This window comes from Citrus sinensis, chromosome 7, assembly GCF_022201045.2.
Source record: "Citrus sinensis cultivar Valencia sweet orange chromosome 7, DVS_A1.0, whole genome shotgun sequence".
In the NCBI taxonomy this organism is placed as follows: Eukaryota; Viridiplantae; Streptophyta; class Magnoliopsida; order Sapindales; family Rutaceae; genus Citrus; species Citrus sinensis.
Window position 1 is genome coordinate 15,226,392 of NC_068562.1, and position 21,650 is coordinate 15,248,041.

A 21,650-nucleotide genomic window follows, 5' to 3' on the forward strand; every position below is an offset into this window, starting at 1 on the left:
ATCTTCAATACTTGAGGAGTTGATACCAAAGTGAGGAGGGATTTCATGACGGCTAAAAAAATAATAATGAGATTATTATGTGGGGTAAATATCTACGGGTGAGTTTTGGGATAGACATGAAAAATAAATCATAAAGCAGGGATATTTTTTACATTAGAAAGTAATTGACTTAATTCAGATGTCTCTATTAAGTAAAAAGCCAAAAAAATTGGCTTATTTTATTAAGTCAAAATTATCTAAAAAGTCTCATTAAGTTATAAAAACAAACACCTCTAATTAACTTAATTAATTAAATTAAGTCACTTTAATTCATTAAGTTAAAAAAACAAACGTCACCTGCATCTCTAATTAACTTAAAGTGTTTTCATAATGTCTCATTATCTCCTCGACATTAAGAAGTTAGCATAAACTATACTTTCATAGGAGAAAAATATCTTTTAGTATATTATGACTCGTTATATATTAAGGGAAAAAAGAAAAAAAAAGTATAAAAAATATATATATATAAAAGTATACCATCATTCTTGACTCTTGTACATGTATTCTGTTGTTCACAGTGAATTACAATTTAACTTAACGATTTCTAAATACTATCAGACTGTTACTAAGTATTCCAATTAAATAAATATAATATGACTCTTAATAAAAAGACCAACATGCACGAACTAATTAAAAAGATTGACGGATGGGGAGTGAACAAATAATTCGGAGACGTTAAGAATTAAATCCTGATACACAAATTAACTCGATACATGAAAAATGAACATATAAAAATTATTTTCTAATACACACTTGATACATTAAATAAAAACATATATATCTTCCGAGTACACAAACAATCGCCTTCAGGCAAAAAATTGTCCATTCCTTCTTTACGGCAAGATGCTACTTTTGATGGACAAAATTTCACGCGTTCGGAAACTTTGGTACAACGAATTGTTAATCCTCAAAAGGCTTCCGGTAACTCAAATAATGCAGTATCTGTAAATTAAATTTCAATGTTAAAATCAAGATCATGTAAAAATCCAACAAAAAGTGAAAGATAATATTAACAACGACAATTAGAGATTATGACAAAAACTAACACAATAAAGAGTACTTTTCTGACGTGCAATCCATTTCTTGTAGCTCAAATCACACAAAAACAAGTTGCTGGGAAAATTTTTATGAGCAAATGATTTCGTACCCGATATTTATAGAGATGAAAATGTCATCACTTTCTAAAGATCATTGATATAACTAAGCTGTAAGTTTTCAGATTCCATTATTCATCCTGACTCGGAAACAAATTCTATTTCAACTAGAATATGAAAATCTCAATAGACCATATAATGTTACAACAAACATGAAACATTACCACGCCACACATCATATTCGAGCAAAAAGTTAGTTACGCATGCCCCCGACCACTTTAAAAGGATAACTTAACGCCTTAAGCTAAAAGTTGCTTAGTCATGAAATTGAACAGTTCACATATGAAAATGTGACCCCAAACTTAGTTGGAGTCAAATGCCAAATTGTTCTTGCCCAAACAATTTTGTGAAGTGGCATTTCTTTCTTTCTTTCCAATGAGTTCTCAAGTGCAAGTTACATAGCAGTTATGAGTGTGCTTGTGAGAAATTCTACTGTTTAACTCTGAAGTCTTGAACTCACAATTTTAAGAAGAAAAATAACAAATGTTCAATGCCTTCAGCAAACGGTGAACTATGACTGCATAAATCAAATAAGTGCATACCAGGATGATGAGGCAACAGTTTATAGAGTATCAAGGCCCGCACATTCTTGTCGGGATTGGCAAAGAAAACTCGTCAACATACGCTTGCTGGGTGGAAGGATGCAAAATTTATTTCAGACTATTCAGTCAATGGTGACAAGCTAGCCAAGCTGTAACCTTTCCATGGTAGCAGCAGCAGCTCGTTCATCACTTCAAAACCAAGCACAGCCACAGAAGATCTATCATGGTAATAGCAAAGCTAGATATCCTTAAAACACATGTCAATTTTGTCAGAATTTTGAATCGGACTCCTCATTTTTCCTCTTTCTCAACTGTTTTCGACTTTTTTTGTGTTCCATCGCACTCCCTTTCCATAGACCCACTGGTTTATTTCTCTTAACCTTACTCACCTGCTGCCGTCGCTCATGCTTATTACCTTGAACTGGTTCCTTCACAAGTTTCTTAAGCTTAGGATCATCTAAATGTCCATTTGACCTCATTTCGACATAGAATTTCCTGGCCTTGATTAGCAATCCACAAGATGCTAGCCCTTCTACCAACACTGTGTAATGAGTGGAATCAGCATCTATTTCATATTTTTTCATTTCTACCCAAACCCTCAATGCATTCTCAGGTTGCTCCAGTTTGAAGAACTTGTGAAGAATAAGGAGAAAGGTATCCTTACTGGGACCTAAACCAGCTATTCTCATTCGATCGAGAATTTCCAAAGTTTCTTCAAAACCAGCACATTTGAGAAATGCATGGTACGTCCCAGTGCTCAGACTGAGATTCTCCCCAATCATAGTAGCTAATACATTTCTTGCATCCTCTAGCTTTCCTTCATCACAGAGGGGAAGTATCATTGAGTTGTAAGTGGCAGAATCTGGCTGCAACCCAGTTGCTTTCATTTTGTCTAGCATTTTGAGAGCTTCCTTAAAGCAATTCTCACGTGTCAGTACAAAAATTAAAGAGTTATATACTTCAAGGTCTGGAACCCAGCCCCTTTTCTTCATTTCATCATACAGTCTCAGCGAATCAAAAAGATTTCCAACCTTTGAGAAGCAGGAAATCATGTGGGCATAGGAAGTCGCATTTGGTGTGATACAGTAATTTGACATTTCTCTCCAAACTCTCTTTGATTCAAATACATCAACAAATATATTACACCACCCATTGAGAATAATGTTAAAGCTATTAGCCGCCAATGGAAACACCTTCTTATTTACCAGCATAAACTCTTCAGCCTCCTCAACATTCCCATGTTGACAAAGAGCATTCAGAAGGAAAAGGAACGCCTCTTCATCAGGAGTTATTCTGAATTTCTCCATAATGCTGAATGTCCGGATAGCCTCACATGGATCATTTGCAGCTGCATATCTGATAGCAGAGTATTTTAATGAATAAAGTTAGGGGAAAAACAACGTTTAGAAGTACACGTTATGAAACTATAATAAGTGCTTGTCGAAACTCACTTTTTCTATTACATCATTACGCAAATCAGCAATGCAAAATATAGAAATAAATAAAAATAAGAACTAATTTTATCGCAACTCACAGCAAAAGTGATAATGGCAACAGCCAAAGACAAAGTACAGCAAATAGATGGAAGAACTTCAGATTTTATAACCACGGTATGAATATGAAAACAAAAATAAAAAAAAAATGAAAGCAAAGAAGAAAAGATAAGTATAACAAAGCGAAAGAACAGAAAAGAAAGATTGAGGTTATATAGATTACAAGGTGAAACTGCAATATTATAAGGTGATATGACACCCAAGTGAAAATCAAATCACTCCAATTTTTTTTATTTTCTATCTTGTTTGTTGCTTCATTTCCTGAAACACGGATATAAATCCATGTTTACATTGATTTAAACAAAAGTCTCTCTTAAGGATTTCATTGAATATCGCCTTATACCATGCAAACTTTTGGAATTTGAAACAGAATCATCAGTCTATTCATATTCCAAAAGAAAATTCAGGAAACAAGCAAAGATTGAAGAATTATACAGTCCCATGAACCACATTGTGTTACAAGTCTTTAACCAAAAATTAGCAGCACTAATTTTCTTATAACTTAGTAGCAATGGCCCCAAGCAACAATTTTGGACAATAATTTGATTCTCCACAACCATTAAACATAAAGAAGAATCATTTATCAAGTGGCATTAGTTTTCTGATAACTAGGTTAATTCTCTAGCCAGAAGCATATTGAAAAGACCCATAAATTGCCCTAAAAATACCAAAAATAACTAAATCAAATTTAAACCAAGCAAAAGAAGAGCTGCACTTCACCTATCAATCATCACAAGCATTGCTCGCCTTGTACTGAATGAAGATTTATACATATCTCGAATCAAACACCAAGCAATATTAAACTTTTTACAATTACCCAAAACCCAAACCATTAACTCAGAAACTTTTTCATCAAGAGAGCCTTGTCTCTCACCCAACTTGAAAGCCAAAAACGCCAGCCTCCACTCTTCCCTCAATGCCCAGATCACTGAATAAACCAAATTTACATCAGCCTCAACACCAGCCTCATCGAGGGAGGCCATGGCCTGAGTTTCTGAGTCAAAATGGGCGACCCGTTTGATCGAATCCAGGAGAATCTGTTCACGCGGGTCACGGGCATGGGTCGATGGTGGAGAGAAGGCAAATGGGTCGGTGAGAATTCGGGTGGGGAATGATTGGAGAGTGGAGAAATGGGAGGTGAAATGTGAGAGGCGAGATTGTTTTGAAAATGTTTGATGAAATGCCGAAGTGAAAGAGAAGAGTTTGGGCGTTGAAAGAGAGTACGACTGTGTGGAAAATTGGAGGAGCAGCGAGAGAACAAGCTGCGAGTGATTTGTTGTTTTTCGGAGAATTCTTGTGAGCGGGAAGAGAGCCATCAGAGAGCGTTGGAATGGAGTAGACACGGTATGTCATTGGTGGAATTGAAATTTTGAACCTAGAAGTATAAATAGTTCAATAGTTACGTGATCATTTCTTTTCTTACTTTGTATGTAGGTGTCATGATAAAATATAAGCAATTGTACAGCAGAACTCATGTTCTGAAAATCAATTAATAAAGGTCATGGCTACGTTTGAACTGCTCAAAGTAAAGCACGAATCTCAGTCATACATGTAAAGTGATAAATAATGTGTTTATTAAAGAATGTTCTACCTTAAAGTGGTTCCAACATAACCAAACTCATTAATAAAATATATTGTTCTTAATTCCAGTGGACACTTAAATTTAAATTTAAATTGATCCATACTAAGCATTGGTTCTATATGTTTTATTTTGCTTTGACTGAAAGTAAATATTTAAGGGTTATTATCATTTCACTACTTCAAAATTTGACAAATATCAAATTACTAAAAGAAATAGTTTCTCCTATCATTTTCCTACTATATCTTTACAAAAATATTATTTTACTACTTTTTCGTTACAACCGTTAGTTGACCAGTTAGTTGACTAATAAAATACCAATTTTACCCTTCATGATTAAAAAACAAATACTTGAAACTTATTTACAAAATCAGCTCTTCCACATTTATTCGATCATCCAAGTTTCATTTCCAACATTAGAATATAAAAATGGAATCATTAATAAGACGAATTTGTAATCCATTTATAAAAAGAATTATGCTGGTATTTTGTATCCATTTTTATAAATGGATTACAAATTCGTCTTATTAATGATTCCATATTTATATCCTAATGTTGGAAATGAAACTTGAATGATCGAATAAATGTGGAAGAGCTGATTTTGTAAATAGCTTCAAGTATTTTTTTTTTAATCATGAAGGGTAAAATTTGTATTTTGTTAGTCAACCAACTGGTCAACTAACGGTTGTAACGGAAAAATAATAAAATGATATTTTTTGTAAAGATATAATAGGAAAATAATAGGAAACAATACTTCTTGTAGTCATTTGATATTTGTCAATTTTTTAAGTAGTGAAATGATAATAACTCAATATTTAACTATAAATAAAACTAAGAGTCCAATAAAGAATAAGATGACTCAAGGCGAGAGGTACAAGATAACTCATTAAAGATTTTGATGAGTCTCTACATTTTTCTATATCAAGAAAACATCAAGATTGAAACTTAGATAATCTACTGTTAAAAGCAAATGTCACAGCTTTTTGGGATAAACAGTAGCTAGCTAATTTAATTAGTAGAATCTTTTAAATTGAATCAAGAAATTTAAGTTTCAAACATCACTAACACGGGTGGGGAAGGTCAAAGAGTCTAACAACTAGTATGATATGCTTAAATGGGAAATATAAAAAAAAAAAAAAAAGTTGACATTTAGGTTTTATTGTTATAGTTTCTTAAATCACAGGGCCGATTTTAAGAGAATGTAAATTAGGGAGAGGAGTGAAATTTATCCAATTTATTCATTAAAAAAAACCATCAAAAAAATTATTCAATTAAAAAGTACAAAAACTTGCGGTGAGCGTGGATCGAACACGCGACCTTCAGATCTTCAGTCTGACGCTCTCCCAACTGAGCTATCCCCGCTTGACGAGTGGAGATATTAATTTTAAGTTAAATATTCTTTTATTAAACTATGATCCCTTCTCTTCCATCCTCAAAGTTGGTACATACCACGTGACTCCCATTAATCAACAAATGCTAGTCGTTATTTATTCTCAATATAAATTTCATTGGCCCCTTTAAGATTATATTAAAATAAAAATAAATTTGTTATATTTAAAAAATCCTCACTAACATTGTACCTGTCTCACACGAAGGGGAAAAAAGGAAAAGTAACAAGGGAAAAAAAAATATCATTGTCCACTTTTTTTGGGTCAAAAAACGAAAAAATAAAATAAAATTAGTCATTAAAAATTGTTTTTGAAATAATTATGATAAGAGTGATGCTATTAGCACCGACTGTGCCTATTTGAACTTACTAAATTGAGAAAATTCCTCAGTACATCCTTTTTTTAATTGAAAAAAATTATTGTGAAAATAAAATTTGATTTTCTTCTTATTTGACCTTATTTTCTCTCCTTTTATCTTCTTTTTATTTGATCTTGTTCTCTTTCCATCATCTTATTTCCTTATCAAAACTTTATTGTGATATATGAAGTGAATATTGCATTAGCAAATGAAGTTATTCAAAAATAACAAATTCAGTCCTATTATAATCTAAAACAAAATGAAATAAACAATATACAGATGTAAAAATCAAAAATAAAAGTTTTTGTACCACTTTGAATCTATTAGAAGTTTTTTTATCAAATTTTAGAAGCACAAACTCTGAACGATAATAATAGATTAGAACTAATAATACTATAGTGAAAAGTAAAAGAAAGATAAATTTGATTTAACAAAAAATAAAAATAAAAAATTTAAAAGAGAGAGAAACTGGTTTAGCCACTAACCATTTTTATTGTAAAGAGAGAAAGTAGTTAATTAAGAGTAATTTTGCAATTTTTTAGGATTATTGAATTAAAGTAATAAATTATAATTTAATAATCATTTTAACTAAAAAATAGGTACTGAAAAAATAATTAATGGGTTAAAAAATAACCCAACCCTTAGCACCTCTTTTATATCGTAATTTATTTGAATTTACAGTTTTATCCATATCTAAAATTACATGAAACCTCACATAATTTCATCTTGCCTTGTGCAAACTTTTTATACCCATGAATTTCAATGATGTAAGACAAGATATGACTGGGGTAGTTTTAAGTATTTCTTTGTTTGTTCTTTATTTTAAGTTTTGTTTTTCTAAAATTCTATTTTTAGAACTTTATTATATTAAAATAATTTGATTTTAACCAATATGGTTGGTTGTTTTATAATAAAAACATGCTTTGAGAAGAGTCGTTCCTTGTTGCTTTTATCTTGCGTCAAGCTCTACTAAATTCACTCCTATCAATCTCCTGCACTCATTGGAACGGTGTTTGGACATCCCACATTTAAAGCACTTTCCCACATAGGTTTTGCTTTGCATAGGTATTATTCTGTTGCTGCTGCTGTCTAACCCCCGTAATTGGTCCCTTTTACTGTCGAAGATTGACCTGAATGTGCTGAAACTCGGCTCTGAGCAGACTGTACTTGTGGGGATGATGAATACTGCCATGAGCTATTTTGCGACCTCGTTGCCTTCTACTTTATTTGCCCTTACTAATTTTCATACAGTGCTGACTACGGCAGAAACGTTCCAAAAGGTATAAACCTCCATGAGATCGCTTAGTTCTGGTCTCAATCCATTGACGAATCTCGCCACTTCCTGAATTTTCAATTCTTTAAGTTGTTTTTAGCACTCAGTCTCTATAATTCTTTTGCATACTCTTCCATTGTTTTGTTGCCCTGCTTGCAATTATGATACAGCTTAAAGAGGCATTGTTTGTAATGTACCGGTAAGAAGTGGATCTTCAATTTCTCCTTCATTGCCTCCTACAACCTAATCGGTTCTTTGCTCCTAACCCATACGTTTCTGTTGCACTAACTGCCACCAAGCCAATGATCCACTTTTGAGTTTAATAGTATCAAATTTGACTTTTTTAGATTCAATCATCAGCGCACGATCCTCTGAAAATCTATCCGCTTCATCTATCTTACCATAAAAAAACTACTTGCAAATTCGTTAGGCCGCTCTAGAATGATCGGTGCATGGGGTTTCTGTCCAGAGGCTCCTGCATCGCCTTGAACAACCTTCCTGTCGCCACCAGCCTGCATCTTCTCTAGCCGCTGCAACACTTCTTCCATTGGCTGCTGCAAAGGTTGAGTCAGCCGTTGAACGACTACTTTAATAAAAGCCTGCAACTTCTGTTCGTCGTCGAAGTTGCACGATTGTCGAATTGGTCTTGTGGGCCATTGCAAACCTGCTATGATACCACTTGACACAGGATGAAAGCAAAGAAAGAACGAGTCTTCTCAAAGAGAATTTCTATTATGAAACAATTAACCAAAACAAATAGAGTTTAACCCTTTACATGCGGAATATCTTTTTCTTTTTTTTTTCCCAATCCAATTCAAAATAGTGAAAGTTTGTTATTACATATCTGTTCACCGATTCTGCTTTTATTTATTTTTGTATTCATAATCTGTTACATTTGTAAAGAACCATGACCCACCATCGTCTTGCTCCTTCAACCACAACTCATAGTTTTCAAAATTCATTAGTTTATTATGTAAAAAAAAATTTTTAAAAAATACATTCATTAGTTTACTGTTGATGCATCATTTGTGTCATTGTTGATAGCTGCAACCGCTTGGTTTTTGTTCTTTCAAACATTCATCTTATTATTGTGAAATTGATCAACTTTTTAGATTATTTTTCTTTAATCTGCAATTGAAATCGCCCTGATTTGGCAAAAGCCTAGATTATTTTTTTCCCCTTCTGCGCTGTTAGCCTTCTTGTGAATTCGTCTCTCTTTTCATTTCCCCCCCTCACGAATTCAAGGAAATTTCTTTCGTTTAATTAATCATCGTCATCTCTGATTTCTGAAGTTACCAGGGTTATTTATGGAATAAGTCAGGTGTTTCACTGTTTCTAGAAAAAAAACTATAGCGTGGGACTGTTCGAAAGGTCCGCCTGATCTTTTAGTTAACCCCGCAACCAAACAGTGGCCGTACCCAGAATAGCATTAACCCCGCAACCAAACACTACCTGAACGAAGGGTTTAAGACTTTAAGCTTCAGATTTCAGCGCACGCGACACAAAATCAACTCCCTGTACCATACCAGAGAAAGAAACTGAGAAACGAAACCAAAACAGTAAACTTGGCGGTGGCAGAAGGGAAAAATGGGAAGCGAGTCAAAAAGTAGCGGCACAAACGGAGGAGCTGGTGGTGGGTTTAGGGCAAAAATGGAACATCACCTTTACAGTGGAGACAAGAAGCATGTGTTCGCCGGTATCGTTATTATCTCCGCCATTTTTGGGGTCCCTTGGTACCTCATGAATCGAGGTTTGTCATTATGGCCATAAGAAAAAAAAATTATTTCTTCTTTCGTATTTTTCGTCGTAAATATTTCTTTTCTGGTAAATTGGATCATCCCATTACAAATTTCATTTGAAGAGAGACATTAATTTTTTTTTTTTATATTTGTGGCTTAGTTATGTAGTTGATGGAGATTGTTTAAATTTGAAAACCCATTTAGGTTTAGCATGTTATCTTTTCTTCTGTGAACTTATAAGGGATGGGATCGTTAATCTATTTGCTGCAAATGCTTCTCTTGCACGGTGCTACTATGATCAATTCATTTGATTTTGGTTCACGGGAATTTGTTTTAGTAGTTTCGGAACATTCTTAGGATTGAGAAGCTGTGACATTTGCGATTAACTAGCTGTTCAAGTCATTTTACTTATCTTAGTATTATCATTGTTCTTTTCTTTTTTGATTCCTATTCTTCTTAACTTATTAGAATACAATATGAATGTCATTTTGTGTTTGTATTTGTGTTTGTATGAACAGAAATATTTGTACATACTTCACAAATCACAATCATGCTATTCTACCTCCATTTTTAGGATTCAACGAGTATGATACTACCTTGTGCATAAGCATCTGGTAGCGCTTGTTCATTTGTGCCGGATGGTGCTTTGGAACAGATTGTTAATTTTCGTGGGAGTCATCATAATCAGTTCCACATTAAAATTAGCAAGTTGTGACTAGTTGTGGCTGATTCATGAATGAGAAACGGAATTACTGTTCTTCTGTATTTTTGTTTGCAATTTGATCAATGTTCAAATCTTTTTCTTGTAGAGATAACTGATTTTGGCCTAACTCTTGAATTTGAGTCTTGATTCTTGAGATACATGGGATCTACTAACTTTGTTTTCAATCCATGGTTGCCTGTTGTCTTTGTTAACATACATTACTGAGAAGCTGGAAGTTTTAACTAAATCTAACTCATGTCTTCTCGTAGGATCAAAGCATCAGTCACACCAAGATTACTTGGAAAGGGCTGATAAGGCACGGAGTGAACGTCTCTCATCATCATCGTCTTCTGCAAAATGATAATAAACAAGTGTGTTATGTCAGAAGGGAGGATTTCCTTTAGCTGCTCTTTCTGACTGTTGGTAGGTGCTAGTGAACCAGACATCTTCTTGTTCATGATTTGTAAAAAACTAGTTGAGGAACCCATTGAGGGTAAAGTTTTGTCTATTTTCGTGTAGCTGGCTGGAGATACTAAAACAACAAAATGTAGTCTTGGTGGGCTCATGATTCCGGACAGAGTTGCAACTTTTGTAAGAGATTTCTCTGTTACCTCACTTGCTCACTCGCTATGTCGTATGGCTGATGGGCAGCTAGCGTACCATGAATGTTTGATGTTTTTTCTGTTTTTTTTTCCCCTGAGAATAAAGCACATGTTTAATGTGAAATGCAAACAGTATCTCCTATAAGCTTTGAGTGGCTTGGAGACTTCTATGCTTCATTATGAAACAGAATGTTTACAATTGTGAAACAGCATTTGATATTGTTTTCAAAATAGTACATCTGAAAATTAAAATAGTGAATCAAAAGATGGAAGATTGCGTTTGATAGAATTTTATGAATGTAAGTTTAAAAATAGTGAATCAAAAGATGAAAGATATGGCATTTTATGAATGTAAGTTTAAACAGACTATGTAACTGTAGCTCCGTTAATAATCATTGGATATATGTTATTGATTCATCTTTACAATTCTACACATTAAACCAAATTGTATTGAGAACAAATGAGCGATCCTTTTTTTCTTTTTTCATTTGATCTTTAAGGTACAATTTAATTACTAAACAAAATAAACAATATTATGATTTTTCCTGACATCAATTTGCTAAAATGTCTATAGCGGCATAAGTCTTCTGTACTTGAAGAACCATACAAATGCACAAAATATGATGATTCCACAAACTCCAGTTATTATTAGGACCCATTTAAATGCAGCAGGTTCATCAAAAAATGGAATTGCAAAGTTCATGCCAAAGATCCCCGCTACCACCCCAAAAATGGCAACAACAAATGTTGCAGTCGTCAGTAGTAACTCAAATTGAATCAGCTGGTTTCGGACATTATCCTACAATTACAGAGGGAAGAAAAATAAATAATTAAGAAAAAGGAAAAAAAAGAAACATAATTCCTCCTGTACTTTAACAAAATGCAGGAGACTGCTACACAAAAACTGTATCCAATATTTTATGTATTATATCGGACCAGCCAAAAATCTGCAGGAAAACTTAAATTGACTTCTTTAAGAGGAACTTCAAGGGTCTGTTGCATCAAGTAAGTCCACAAGTACAGAAAGCCACTAGACTCTAGGAATAACTACATTTATCTTCAAAGACCTCAAAATGAACATGCAGCATAACATGCCACCAGTCTAAATTCGAATTTCAGAGCAAGCACTGGAGAGAAAAAGCAAAGTTTATTGTCAATGGAGAAGAAACATACCAGCTGAATGTTAATGAAGTCCTCTGTGTCGTCAATATACTCCTTCAACTGAGACAAGTCAATAAAATGATAATTCAATTGTTTGGAATAGTGCTTGATAATGAGGAATTAAATATAGTAGGTGCAGTAGATACCGATGTCAACTTGTTTAATGTGCTATCAATGACAACAAAATATGCTTCAAGCAACATCTCCAGCTCTTCAACACTATCTGTAGTACTATCTGAACTCCTCATGCTCTCATGCCTGCTCCTGGCGATGCTCAAGCTTTTCTCGAGCTTCCGGGTATCAGGGGGTGAAGAAACTGGAGATACTGGAGCAGAAATAGATTGTATGTCATTCGATCTGTAGCCCAACACAGACTGATCACCGTAAAATGACGCCTCCATCCGACTTTTCTTCTCAGTGAGATACATTTCTGCCATATCTCCATCATCATCCATGAGCTGTTCTATCTCATCCCTAACCTAAATGTAGTAAATCAAAAGAGGGGGAAGAAAATGTAAAGCTATGTTAGCTAAGATTCTCAAGCATATGGGAGCAAAAACAAAATGCATTAACCAATACCTTCTGCACTCTTCGAGTTAGTGCCACAAGTCTGCTTTTCAATCGGCGCACACGCTCCAAGTTTAATGTGCTAATTTTTGACGTTAGTTCATCTAATAATGGATATGCTTCAATTTCCAATTCTGCTGCCTTTGGAAAATTCCAAATCAAAACTGGGTCACTAACATGCACAAGTGACTAAACCAGAGCGATCATAGAAGAACGAACTTTTGACATCTTTATACTAAAAGGCAGATTAACAGCACAACCATGAAACATGTGGGCTGAATTTTCATGTATAAATAAAAGGATTTTCAATTTTAGACAGCTAAATAGTTTATAATTTTACTTACTTCCACAGACACTATCAATGTTTTAAATTACCACAAGAACAAATCTGTCTGTGATACACATTTTCATGTTGTACAAATTCCGAGAATTGACATACATAATTTTCATGAAACAAAGAAGGGTCAAGAACATCCACAGACAAAGAAATGTGCAGTCACTAAAATTTATTGCCCACCTTGAAAAAGATACTAAAAAAATAAAAATGATGGTCCTCCAATGTTATATAAGCAATTATATACACTTTTCACAACACTTTGCCATTAGATGCGAAGTTTATTGTAAGATTCCAAAGTCTAGCCATTCTCATTAAAAGGGTTTTCAAATGTATTAGCACAGTTCATCAAAGCATTCTACTACTGAGAAAGGTCATCCTTTTCTAGTAACAGATGTAGTGATGTGAAAAACAGTTTAGAGTATCTGCCTATGAAAGAATAATAGATTCATAAATGAGACACCATTTATGTAAGCATAAATAAAAAAAACTTGTGTGCCCTTTAGACTTTTGTTGACAAATTGCCATTATTTAAGAACAAACCATGGTAGCCGCCAGGCACCATATTACGAACTCTGACATTTTAAAATCACATCACGATACATAATGCAGTATTAGGTAAAAGTTTTGAACATTTAAGAAATTGTATCGCAAAAATTAATTGTTGACGCTGGACGATATAAAAAACAAGACACAGGGAATTTACATAGTTCAGTGTTTGACCTACGTCTATGGGAGTAAAAAGAGCAACTTTTACTATTCAATAAAAATTACAAGTTTTTTTTTTTTTTTGGGGGGGGGGGGGGTGCTTAGCTATTTCCCTCTACCCTATACATCAAGAGCTATCTATTTATAATACAATTTAGATATCCTGAGTCCTTAATAACTCCTTATTTTTATCAATTTTCATTACTGGACGAGTTTTATCTGAGGTCTATATTTATATCTTTCTCAAATTGGGTTCCCGAAACTTCTAAACTTTCTTCTGAGCTTAAATTATGCGTCCTAGATCCTTCTTTAGCTCCATGACATCTTGCTTATGTCATGCAGTTTAATTTCTTGTTCAAATTTTTTTTGGCTCCATGTCATCTTGCCTATGTCATGGAGCTCACTTTATTGCTCAAGTTTCTTTGGCTCTATGACATCTTGCTTGTGTTATGCAGCTCAATTTCTTGCTCAAGTTTATTTGGCTCCATGACATCTTACTTATGTCATGCTTCTTGCGTACATGCTTTCTTTTTTTCTCCTGACAACAGTTGGCCCCTAGCTCTTTGAAGCTTGACTTTCAAAGTTGAAAAAGAACTAACTCTAGTATTTCCTCATATATATATATATATCCGCCACCATTGAAGGTTTTTTCTCCCATGTAAATGTCATCTCTCTCTCTCTCTCTCCTTTTTTTTTTTAAGTTTAAGTCACTTGAGTCCTTGGTGAGTATTGGTTATTTCTTTATTCTTCACTTGACATCTCACCCATGTGATTACCCACTTCATCAATGCTCCAGCCAGGGTCAATAGAAGTGGAAGAAGGAAAAAAAGGAAGCAAGAGCAAAATTCATGACAGGGGCTGGTTTGTTGTTTCCAATGGGCTGGTAATCATTGTTTTCAATAGGATATTCACAAAGGCTAGGGTTAGAGTAATCTTTAGAGTCTGAAGACATTGCTTGTGTGTTAATTAAAGATGTCAAGCGAAGAATATGTAAATAACAAATACTCACCAAGGACTCAAGTAATTTAAACTTGAAAAAAAAAAAAAGAGAGATGATCTTTACATGGGAGAAAAAAATTCAATGGTAGCTAATATATATAAGTGAAGGAATGATTAAAGTTAACTCTGAAAGTCAAGCATAAAAGAGATAAGGGCAGTTGTTGTCAGGAGAAAACAATCATGCACGCAAGAAGCATGCTGGAGAAAACACGAAAACATGCATGCAAGAAGCATGACATAAGCAAGATGTTATGGAGTCAAAGAAATTTGAGAAAGAAATTGAACTACATCACATAAGCAACCTATCGTGGAGCCAACATAACTTGAGCAAGAAATTGAGTGGCATGGCATAAGCAAGATGTCATGGAATCAAAAACATTTGAGCAAGAACTTGACCCGCATGACATAAGTGAGATATCATGAAGCCAAAAGAAATTTGAGCAAAAAATTGAGCTGCGTGGCATAAGCAAGATGTCATAAAGCCAAAGTAATTTGAAAAAGAAAACAACTGCATGACAAAGCAATATGTCATGAAGCCAAATAAAGTGCGTTTATAGAAGAATAATCTAGGACGCGTAATCTAAAACCAAAAGAAAAATCTAGGAGCTTCAAAAACCGAACTTGAGAAGGAAATAAATATAGACATCGGAAAAAACTCTAATCAAGTAGTGGAAACCGATAAAAACAAGGAGTTATCAAGAACTCAGGATACCTAAATTGCATTATAAATAAAGACCTCTTGATGCATAGGAGGTTGAGGCAAATAGCAAAGCAAGCCGAAAAAAAAAAAAAAAAACCTTCGTTGTAATTCTCATTGAATAGTAAAGTTGCTCTTTCTATTCCCGTGAACATAGGCCAAGCGCTAAACCACGTAAATTCTCTAGTTTATTTAATTTTATAGTTGACCAAAAATCAGCATCAAGTTGAGGAAGGAATACTCAAGAACATAGTTCTAGACTCAAAGTTGTAATTACTGGCCTAAACCAAATCAGATACCACTGTTTAACCCAAATATATAAGACGTGAAAAGTTCTCTTTTACGCACCTGAGAATCAAGAAATGTACAAGCAGCTTCCAAAGCAACTTCAAGAGCCCTAAACTCAAAGGGCAGATAATCAGGGGATGTGTTCCCAAATACATTGTCAAAATTCCTACTTCGTCTCCGGTTGGTGTCACCCTCAGATTGCCAAACTTCATTTACTCCAGCTGCGGTCAAACGCCGTTGCAGCTCCACCACATACTGTAGCACATAGCTATCAAGGGAATTCAAGAGCAGAACCTCATCAGCGGTGATAATACACCGAATCTGCTCTAAATTTACAACGATAGCCTTCTCTCTACCGAGAATTGTCGAGGGGTATACAAACAAAGGATCCAAAAGACGCAGATCACGGGCAGGTAAATCACAACGACGCATCATACTGAACTTGTCAACCTCAATGATCTGGGAATTCCCAGACACATCAACACGAATCCAAGATCGAAGGCCTTGCCCCCGCTTCTTCAGCCCCAAAACATCCACACCTTGGAAAGGTTGGCGTCCAGAAGCAGATGGCCGAAAAGAAGAATCTCTTAGGTTTATAGCAGATGCTGGTTTGGGCGGAAGCAGGCGTTCTTTTAGCTCCGCCATTGATTACAAGCTCTAAACACTAAAACAGATAAAACAGATAAAACAGATAAAACAGATAAAACAGAATAAAGAATAAACAAAGTCACTTGCTTGCTCTTGCTACTTTTCCAAATTAATATACCTAAGAAATTTCATAGAAATCATATTCCTCTACAATAATTACCCACTATACTTGCACATTCAGTGGAATGGTTCAATTCTTGTACTGATAAATGTTTAGTTAACAATTTGAAACAATTGGTTCTATGCAATAGTACCCAATCAAAAAAGCTCGATTCAAGGCATTTGACAACATACAGAGTACACTCTACACAGAGAGTTAGAAAATAATAATGAAATTTATGAAGTACCTCCACTGCAGAAACCGTTGATGGGTCTGTAAGATTATCCAAGACGCCCTTTAAAAAAAATTAAAAATTAAAAAAAAAATTAAAAATTAAAAAAAAAATTCTATTGATGCATCAAAAATTGAGCAACCCAATTAAAGAAAATAACAAACAACAGATACAAAGTGAAAGGTAAAAGAAACCCTAGATTTAGAGTTAGAAAAAGAACCTGATATATTATAAAACAGAGAAACCCAGTTCTTCAGAGGATTCACAGAATCTTGCCTTTAACCAACAAACGACGATTAAAATACGACAAGATAGTAACAACAATAATAATAATAACACTTGAGAGTAAGAAGATAAAGTACAATTGAAGTGTCTGAGCTTGTGTCTGGGTTTTGTGGTATGCGTAATCGATTCAAAGTTCAAAATACAATAAATACGGGTCAGTTGAGACCCGAATTTAACTCCACTGCTCTTTTTTTTTTCTGTTTTTTCATTTTCTAGAGATCTTGTCAATTATTTCCCTTAATTATAAAAAGTATTTTTTTATTGGATTAATGATGTTAGAACAGAAAAAAAAAAAAAAATTGACATTTTGTTTGTTTTCGGTGAGGGACAAAACTAATTAACCATGATTGGATTGGAGCATAGTGAAGTCTCATGTGAAGTTTGTTGTAGGGTCATGCGGATTTGTAATAGGTTTAAGACATATATTTTTAAATACAAGTATAAACATAATATTTTAATTATTAAATTAAATTAAAATTAAATGACATGAATTATTAATTTTATTAATATTTTTCACTCTTTATTTTTTAATGTTTAATTCTCTTTTTTCTCTCTTATAAATTCGCAAATGAAATAATTAAAACCACTAAAATTAGTTTGCTTACATAATCTGTAAATGGAAAGAGAAGTATTAAAGTAAGGTAGTTGATGCACGTGAGTTGCCGTTAGATAATAATGAGCTTCGTCCGCTTCTAATTTTTGGGGACATGAATAAGTTTTGGAAAATAAAAATTATGGGTTTAGGTGCATTTACATTTCTCTGACATGGCCATGATAATTTCAGCTTTTTATTTGAACCAATTACAACTCATAAATTCATAAATAGAGCTTCAGCATCACCGTAAATGTATAACAACAAAGTACGTAATTTTAGCTTTCTACCTGAACAAATACTGGCAGCACATGATTTGATGGTTTTATTTATTCCATTTTGATGGTTTTAAAGTGTTTTATTTATAAATTTAGAAAAGAGAAAAATTTTAATAAAAGGAGAAAGAGAATTCAATATTAAAGAGAGAAAAGAGAAAAATATTAATAAAATTAATAACTCATATCATTTAAAGTTAACCTTCATCTCAATTTAATTTAATAGTTGAAAAATTATATTTAAATTTGTGTTTAAAAGTGTTTCCTTTAGACCTACCATTTATATATAGAGAGAAAGAGAGAGAGACACACTCACACGCACACATACTAAGGTATAAATACCTATATGTAGATTTTGCATGAATTCTTATTATATATCATGTGACATAATAGTTAATTGAACAGAAACATTATAATTTCATATGTTGTAATAGCAAATTCAGACAAAATCTATATTTGCCATCCGCATTTGAATCAATTTATACATATAGCCACCGACTAAGTTATATATAATGTAATTTATAGTTGATCTAAAAGTAGTTTTTCATGTGAAAAAATTGGTCATTACATCTAATGTAATTAATGTTAGTGTCTATTTATTTATATCTACATTTTAGTTTCAAGACTAAGGAGTTTTTTTTTTTTTTTAAGTACATATCAAGCTTATTGAGCACTACACTCTATTTATATTGAAAGAATGATGCTACAGTAACATTTTTAATTTTTCATCCCTAACTTTTGAAGTAGCATCAATTTATTATATAGTCAATTTAAAAACTTTTAAAATTACTATCAGTTCATACCATAATCTAATATCACAACATTTGAGATAAATAAAGTTGGAAAATTAATTAAGAACATAAATATAATTTTGTAATTGAATCGTGTAGAAGGTGGCGAATGAGTTGTATACGGAGGCTTAATGGACTCGGCGTAGGCTTGCATTTTAAGAACAATTGCCGAAGAAGCTGAAACAAATAATGACTTAATTTTAAAAGATAACTCAAAAATATCCTTGGTTATAGTTTCATAATATAAACAATTAAATTTAATGCTATTTTAGTCATTTTAATTGAGCTATTGAAAAAATTAAAAAACAAATTCCAAAATTTGGCACTACACAATGCAACAAACTGATACATAGTATGTATCAATTAGTTGTGCACTCATTCTAGCTGCTATAGTTGACCTCCCAAGATTTATTAACGACATTAAATACACGCGCGCGCACAAACACACAAACTTCCTACTCAAGTCAAGAAAGCTTGATTTGGAATCCTTTTTTCACAACCTTCTTATCCAAATGAGAGAGACATTGTTTTTGCTAATTCGAATTGAATGGTGATATAAAATCGACCTATTTCTTACATTATATTGGTTGGGATGCTAGTAACTCACGTGTGGTATTTGAAATGTCTTCCTAATTATATCACGAATCTTTTATATAAACCAAGTGAATAAGCCAATTAAGAATTTCAATTATCTAAATGAAATATCCTCTGATTACTCTAAAATCGCTAAAGTGAACAGAGGCGACGGAATTGGAACTTTTTGCACAGATACGACTTCTAGAAAACCGTTTGATTGAAGGCTTGCTGTCACAATTCAATTTAGGTGAGTACAAAGCAACTATTTGTATTTGAAGACTCTTCTTTTGTTCACCTACATTCTTCTTCCCCATTGCGCCTGAATCTGCTGGTGAGCCTATGAGAAACCCTCTTCCTAGAAAGAGAACTTTATCACCACCTCCACCAAAGGCCTCATAGATAAAATCTTTAAAGGTCAAATGAAAATATAGTGGTACATGATTATACAGAATAGAAAGTGCTTTTGTTAATTTGATTTTCTCGTCATCTTTCCCTTTCCGACGGCATCGTTTTGGACATTGGTATTCGGGTTAGGATAATATGCTTGATAGCATCACTTTGGATTTTGATGTTCAAATTAGGATAATATGCTTGCGTTGGATTAAAGATTATAAAAATCCCCGCAGGACGGATCCCTAGGAAATTTTTCTTATTAAAGAAGGGTATATAGACAAGTTTATACTTAATTTTTTATTCAGTAAAAGGACGAATACAATTTAATACCCAAATATTTTTATTTGAGGAGATGATGAGAATTTAGTGAAATCTTCATCTCCTTTCCATCTATCTATTTTTTTTTATATTTTTGTTTCATTTCTTTTAAAATTTTTAGTAAATACATTTAAAATTTAAGGCATAACGGTATAGATGTAAATAAAAAATATTAAATAACAGCTTATATAGTATTTACAAAAATAATATAAATAATAATTGAAGACTGGCGCAGTAAGTTTGCTGGTGACTTATACCATGTGACTTTTATGAATTTATTCAACTTTGAAGCTATTATTGATTAATTTCATAGATTTTTTTATAATTTTGATGACATTGACTTAGTTTGATGGAAATGATTTTGGTTACTTTATTTTATTTTGATGTTTGTGTTTTGATAATGCGATATTATACTTTTATTTGAATATGATTAAATCAATCTTATAAATTAAAAGTACCAATTCTTCGAATATCGAAACCCTCGGGATTTCCTTTTATTATTTGGAAATCCTCATCCCTTTCCTTCAAGCAATTTTAAAGTGGATATGAAGAATACGGGGATATATGTAGAGTATTGACTATTGAGGATGGTACGGAGATGTTGATTCTCTCCCATTCTTTCCCCATTGCCATCTCTATTTCAGATGTAGTTATGTTGACTCTGATGCATGGATATTCTACTGGCCCAATAGTGGCAATCTTCTTATAGGCTTTTCTAGAAATTATTTGGATGATATTACTTTTGATGAAGTAGTGACCTTGCACTCTGGCTTAGGACTTGTTAGTAAAATTGATTTATCTCCATTTTCAAGTTGAATTCATTATTTTTTATACACATGCTTGAACATATAAATAACCTATCGTCAACGAATTTTAACTATCTATATTGTATGCATTTTTTTATGTCTACTATGATCATGCCCACTTATATACAATTTTTTCTTTTTTTTCTAGATTAAGACTTTATTTGGTAGTTCTATATATATTCAGGACCCGGTTAAATTCCTGTCAGGGTTCATGCCCTAACTAACCTAATCTAACCCGACCCAAAATAAAAAAAAATGATTTTATTTGTATAACTTTATAAGATATGGTTTTAATTATATTTTTTTATTATTTATATAATTATATTGTTGAGACCTCGAGTACATTTTAACATATATGGGAGGTTATGTTTTTTTTTTCAAAATTTAAATTACTTAAATATAAAAAAAAAATATCTTAAAAATAATTATAGACTTCATACTTAGACAAAAGTCCGACCTAACCTTGACACGAATTGAGTCGGGCCCAAACTTCAAAGACTAGTGTTTTTCTCCAAACCCAACAGGACTTAGCTGTAAACTTTTTCACAAGAGAATAATAATAATATCAGTTGGAGTCTCAATTTAAGGTTCAATTTGGGCTACCCTACCTTGGACTTTTGGCACCCCTCTCAAATCCTCTTGAAACTTTTTTTTTAAAATTATACTCCATTTAATATCAAAAATGTCCTTTTCTTTTAATAAATAAACATTCCTTTCATTTATAAATATTTTAATTTCCAATAATTTTTGCATTCTTAAAATTTCTTTGACAATAATTGATATCTTTATTTTCTTGAAACTCTCTCTCTAACAAACTCACTAGCCTCTCAAGAACAAATAAAATAGCTATAAAGGAAAAAAAATTACTCATCATTATTTTTATAGGGTCATTCACCACCTCCATGCATCAAAACAGAAAGGCACCATAAGCATTCTTTGGGATAATGAAG

The 21,650-nt window shown here is 33.0% G+C and overlaps 3 protein-coding genes and 1 non-coding gene across 7 annotated transcripts; 1 reads left to right on the forward strand and 3 right to left on the reverse strand.

Annotated features, from left to right (window-relative positions):
* Positions 1 to 693: 693 nt before the first annotated feature.
* On the reverse strand, positions 694 to 4,753 carry LOC102622137 (pentatricopeptide repeat-containing protein At1g80880, mitochondrial). The gene is made up of 3 exons (XM_052431580.1): positions 4,009 to 4,753; positions 1,736 to 3,091; positions 694 to 981 (listed from the first exon to the last, which is right to left on the reverse strand). The coding sequence occupies exons 1-2, from the start codon at positions 4,602 to 4,604 to the stop codon at positions 2,005 to 2,007; spliced, it is 1,683 nt and encodes a 560-aa protein (XP_052287540.1). The 5' UTR covers positions 4,605 to 4,753; the 3' UTR covers positions 694 to 981; positions 1,736 to 2,004.
* Positions 4,754 to 6,156: 1,403 nt separating this feature from the next.
* TRNAF-GAA (transfer RNA phenylalanine (anticodon GAA)) lies at positions 6,157 to 6,229 on the reverse strand. The gene has a single exon. It is a non-coding gene; the product is annotated as a tRNA-Phe (tRNA).
* Positions 6,230 to 9,363: 3,134 nt separating this feature from the next.
* On the forward strand, positions 9,364 to 11,147 carry LOC102622532 (uncharacterized). 2 transcript variants are annotated; one of them, XR_372425.4, is made up of 3 exons: positions 9,364 to 9,636; positions 10,598 to 10,751; positions 10,848 to 11,054. XR_372425.4 is itself a non-coding variant. In XM_006493314.4 (2 exons), exons 1-2 carry the CDS (start codon positions 9,474 to 9,476, stop codon positions 10,687 to 10,689), a joined length of 255 nt encoding a protein of 84 aa, XP_006493377.2. In that variant the 5' UTR covers positions 9,364 to 9,473; the 3' UTR covers positions 10,690 to 11,147. The 2 variants fall into 2 exon arrangements, 1 of the variants encoding a protein (XP_006493377.2); XM_006493314.4 differs by having other exon boundaries at positions 10,598 to 11,147.
* Positions 11,148 to 11,271: 124 nt separating this feature from the next.
* On the reverse strand, positions 11,272 to 17,251 carry LOC102622939 (magnesium transporter MRS2-1). 3 transcript variants are annotated; one of them, XM_025093492.2, is made up of 8 exons: positions 17,027 to 17,251; positions 16,885 to 16,940; positions 16,680 to 16,727; positions 15,745 to 16,341; positions 12,671 to 12,799; positions 12,238 to 12,570; positions 12,104 to 12,151; positions 11,272 to 11,729 (listed from the first exon to the last, which is right to left on the reverse strand). In XM_025093492.2, exons 4-8 carry the CDS (start codon positions 16,327 to 16,329, stop codon positions 11,499 to 11,501), a joined length of 1,326 nt encoding a protein of 441 aa, XP_024949260.2. In that variant the 5' UTR covers positions 16,330 to 16,341; positions 16,680 to 16,727; positions 16,885 to 16,940; positions 17,027 to 17,251; the 3' UTR covers positions 11,272 to 11,498. The 3 variants fall into 3 exon arrangements, with proteins under 3 accessions (XP_024949260.2, XP_052300716.1, XP_052300715.1); XM_052444756.1 differs by having other exon boundaries at positions 15,745 to 16,348; positions 17,027 to 17,250; XM_052444755.1 differs by having other exon boundaries at positions 15,745 to 16,348; positions 16,885 to 17,250.
* Positions 17,252 to 21,650: the final 4,399 nt, after the last annotated feature.

Excerpts from the sequence above, each read along its gene's own strand:
- LOC102622137 (XM_052431580.1), bottom strand. The coding sequence starts at position 4,604 with ATGGCTCTCTTCCCGCTCACAAGAATTCTCCGAAAAACAACAAATCAC. Across the intron at positions 3,092-4,008 it reads ATGCTTGTGATGATTGATAG|ATATGCAGCTGCAAATGATC; the intron begins GTGAAGTGCAGC and ends CTCTGCTATCAG.
- LOC102622532 (XM_006493314.4), top strand. The coding sequence starts at position 9,474 with ATGGGAAGCGAGTCAAAAAGTAGCGGCACAAACGGAGGAGCTGGTGGT. Across the intron at positions 9,637-10,597 it reads TTGGTACCTCATGAATCGAG|GATCAAAGCATCAGTCACAC; the intron begins GTTTGTCATTAT and ends GTCTTCTCGTAG.
- LOC102622939 (XM_025093492.2), bottom strand. The coding sequence starts at position 16,329 with ATGGCGGAGCTAAAAGAACGCCTGCTTCCGCCCAAACCAGCATCTGCT. Across the intron at positions 12,800-15,744 it reads GTACATTTCTTGATTCTCAG|GCAGCAGAATTGGAAATTGA; the intron begins GTGCGTAAAAGA and ends AATTTTCCAAAG. Across the intron at positions 11,730-12,103 it reads ACTTCATTAACATTCAGCTG|GATAATGTCCGAAACCAGCT; the intron begins GTATGTTTCTTC and ends CTGTAATTGTAG.